Here is a 4,247-nt window from a genome sequence, read left to right on the forward strand (position 1 = left end):
TTTCCATCTTACAGTCCCTGAGACCTGTCTTCCTACATGTAGTACCCTGGCCACCCTTTCCAGCTCTTGCTACATTTTCACTTAATACAGTCCTCCCATTCCCCAATCAACTGGGTAGAAAAGTCAGAATAATCCTTGCTACCCATTATCACTTTAAGACTCTCCCATTACAAAAGCAATCCACTTACCTACCCTTACCTTTCTTTTTTATCAGAGAGTATGAGTATTTCCCCATTAGATGATGAGAATGAATTGTCTTCATAGGGAAGCCTCCATTCTTTTCTTTCATTTTTTTCTTTTCCTTTTTGGTTTAATTTCTCTTCTCCTCTCCCCCTCCTCTTTCTCTTTTCCTTTCCCCTTTCTTCCCCTCTCCTTCCCTCCTCTCCTACTTTTCCCTTTTCTTTCTTTTCCCTTAATTTCCTCAAGTAGCAGACTCTTTTGGTTCCATCACTCAGGATTCCTTTCTGTTTTCCCTGATCACAAAAGTTTCTCAGCAAGACTGTTTTACATTGGTGACATTCTTCAAAAGGATATTGAGTGACATAACATTGTTTACTTCTGACAGAGCTTTTCTTAGCTAGTCTTACCAAATAAGTACACTTAATTCAACTGATTACTCAGGCCAAGTAGTATCACTGGGATTATCCAGATTAGATATTCTAAGACTCCAAATAGTGAATGAATATACTCTTTGAATATGTAACAAAATGTGTTGTTATTAGGCTTTGGACACATCAAGGAAATATTGGAGAGACTGGTATCCTGAAAACCCAGAGAGAAGAGAATATCAAGGAGGAGAGAATGATCAACAGTGTCAAAGGCTGCGGAGAGGTCAAGGAAAACGACGACTGAGAAAAGGCCATTTGATTTGGCAACTAAAAGATCATTCTTAACTCTAGGGATAACAGTTATGGTGGAATGAAAAGATCAGAAAGCACATTGGAAGGAGTTCAGAATGAGTGGGAAGAGAGACAGTGGAGGTACCCTAAAACCTATGATGTCAAGTTTCTTTCTTTGCTTTAGGACTTCTAGTTGTTCTCATTTGTTGACTAACATGAAGACCTGTCTGTATAAATACTTGAGATAATGGATTTTGTACTTTGATGTTGTCAATGAATTTGTCTCTTATGAAATCCTAGATGTTTCAATTCTCATTATTCTTTGCAAGTTTTCTCTCTGCTATATACTTATACACACACAAATATACACCACCTTCTCCATTGCCTGTCCTTTCTAGTTTGAAGCATCCTTAATTAGATTTCCAAGAAACCTAGAAAATATAGTTTCATTTTATTTTTAAGCTGAGCCTGCACCCATGTTTGGGGCCACCTCTTCCTGCTTTGGTTCTGAGTTTTACATGGAACTTTATCTTACTAGTTCTTTTTATTAATTCACTTTATGAAACATGAATTAACATCATAAAACATCAAGATGAATATAACGTAAACCTGTTGATCCATATTTTAATTAATAATTAGAGTTATGCCAGAAAGTGGAAAATGCTTATGCTATCTGACCAAAGGAGAGTTTCTGGATGGCAAATTCATTCAGGACATTAAATTACTAGGATTACAAGGAGAGCTATATCTAATTATAGAGGGTCGGGGAAACTAGTACCAGTGTTCCCTGACATAACATGCTGGTAATATGGTTTCCAAGGGAAAAGTAAAAATAAATGATAAAATTAAGGAATTAGCATCATACAAGCTTAAGGAAAGTCCCAGAATCTCAGCCTAGTAGAGTAACTGTTTTTTTTAAGGTTCATTCAGTTTTTCATGGAACTGCCAAATATGGAAAGGAAGGTAGAGTTGAGAAAGCAAACATTTCTTCATGACTCATTGATCTTGCCCCTCAGGTTCAGGAATTTGTTGAATGACTGACTTAGGTGTTCTTTCATGTTCCATTGAGCTGAAACATTTTGAGTCCCCATGCCTCTATAGGTCTTCTGTGTGGATCTGCATTATAGGGAAATGGACATCCTGTGACTTTTCTGTTTATCAATGAGCACAGGTCCTGGGGATCTGGTTATCATTGTAGATCAGAATAAAAGGGCTGACTGCTGGATACCACAGAGACAGAAAAGCTGAGGTATGCATCATCCAAGTGTTTGTGTATTGAAAATAAATCATACACAGAGCAAAAATGGGACTGAATATGTTAAAAAATATATAGATGCCCACTAGAAGCAAGATAGCTTGGGTGGCTCTGGTTTCAGGGGATATTTTTGTGGAGAAATGATTGCTATGGATATGCTTTACATGCTTCTTGTGTCTATATAGGATCCAGACCATATGGGCACTAGAAAAGGTCATGAGACACACAAAAAAAGCATCATAAACAAATGCTATAAGTACAAACTTAACATGTTTCTGATTATATATATCTAGAGATCTATACCCAGTGATACAACCATATTTACTATCTGTTCTGTTCTCTGGACCAACATGGTATATAAGTAGAATTAGATTTAATGGTACATTGATGATCCAGCAAAGCAGAATGCATGGAATGATGCACTTTGGTACCCTCATTTTGAGCTGTGCCCATATGGAGTTGTTGGAACTAATAGTGATGGCCTGGAACAGGCTCAAGAGGCAGGTGCTACACAAGGAGAGGCTCCGGGTAAATCTCTGCTTGTAGGCTAGGATTCTAATTCCAGTCTCATCCAAGAAACATGTCATTCTCCAAAGCATTGTTGTAGTAGGTATTCCCCTAAAGAGAAGCACCATGGCATTGGAAAAGGCCAAATGGATGATAATTAGGTTTTTAGGTCTTGTTCTCTGAGCAATGAGGAAATTAAAGGTGTAAAAGAAGAGGATACAGTTCCCTAGGAATCCAAATCCAGTTATTTGCAGGTATACTATCCCCAGAATTTCATCCAAAGTAAGCATCCTTAGTTGTCTTGTAAAGATGACTTTTTAATCAAATTCTATGTGACCTGTGGAAAAAGATATGACATATATAAATAGGTTTGTTACATTCATAGATTTTCACATTGAAATTCCATGACCTACTCTCTCATATGAGGAGTAATAGAGTTTCTCAGATGGTGGGCAGTGACTTACTATTGAACTTCAAAATTCCCTTCTTAGATGAAAAACTGTTTTCATTCCATCTTTTCATATACCTGAAAACCATCAGGCAGCATATGTATATATGAAGATCTATATATCATCTTCTACTAATAGTTCTTATAGGCACATAGCATGCTAATAATTATCTATAATTGATGAATACTAATAGTTTACTTTCTGCCACCCAAATTCCTAGCAGAAAGGTGCCACATACAATACCCAACTCAGTATATTCCAACTGAATCAACAACTCAAATATTAAAATAAAGAATTTTTTAAAAGTTGGAAGAAAGTGGAGTCATGTAGTAACCCTTGTTGTGTAGGTGAGGTGACTTGATATTTTCAATTATTATAATTATTATAACTTGAATTATTATAAATAAGAGATTTGATGAACTATATTAACCAGTACCAACAACAACGAAAGATAATATCATTGTGGCACCTTGTCTTTTTCTTAGTGGGCTCTACACAATGGCTTTAGAGACAGGAAGATGACTAAGGCTGTAGAATTGGAGGCATGGACATCTGATATCAAATTCAGTCATAGAAAATTATTAACTTTGTGACTCTGGGCAAGTCACTTAACGTCTGCCTGCCTCAGATGTTCTCATTATTACAATGATCGCATTACATATTTGTAAAGTATTTTTCAAAATATAAATTCTTTATTATTATTACTGTTGTTATTTCTATTGCTGCTTCTACTTCTACCACTGACATAAAATTATTAACTCTGTAAGTATCAATATAGTCAAAACAAAAACGCAAAAAACTTTACCAATAGATTTATGGTTTCTTTAATTGTGTAGATGACTTCATTCATTTAATCAATTAGTTTTTTAAAAAAAATATTGGCCCAAGAGAACCACCCATGAACGTAGCACATCATCTTCCATAAGGATCCTTACTATGTATGGAGATTGTGAGAGTGCATGAGACTAAATTGATGATCGAACACATGGGAGATTAATGTAGAAATTCAGTCCCATACTGGTCTTTCAGTGGTATCATCATTCTACTCTCAATGAGTTTACTACTTGCTGAGTAGGAAGACATTTATGGTGAGCCCTTGGTTACTCTGGAATGAGGCCACCCAACAAGTGCTTGGCAAACTGTTTTTGCTAGCATTTTACTATGTCATACAGTCTCAAATTTTCCTTGAGGACAGAT

The 4,247-nt window shown here is 36.1% G+C and overlaps 1 protein-coding gene across 1 annotated transcript; it reads right to left on the reverse strand.

The window, feature by feature from the left end:
* Window positions 1–1,997: 1,997 nt before the first annotated feature.
* LOC138163457 (vomeronasal type-1 receptor 1-like) lies at window positions 1,998–2,891 on the reverse strand. Its single transcript, XM_069090918.1, has one exon. It carries the CDS (start codon window positions 2,889–2,891, stop codon window positions 1,998–2,000), a length of 894 nt encoding a protein of 297 aa, XP_068947019.1.
* Between the last annotated feature and the right edge of the window lie 1,356 nt (window positions 2,892–4,247).

This window comes from Petaurus breviceps, unplaced genomic scaffold, assembly GCF_028583685.1.
Source record: "Petaurus breviceps papuanus isolate PSGF00001 unplaced genomic scaffold, PetGlider_PUasm1.0 188, whole genome shotgun sequence".
NCBI lineage: Eukaryota > Metazoa > Chordata > Mammalia > Diprotodontia > Petauridae > Petaurus > Petaurus breviceps.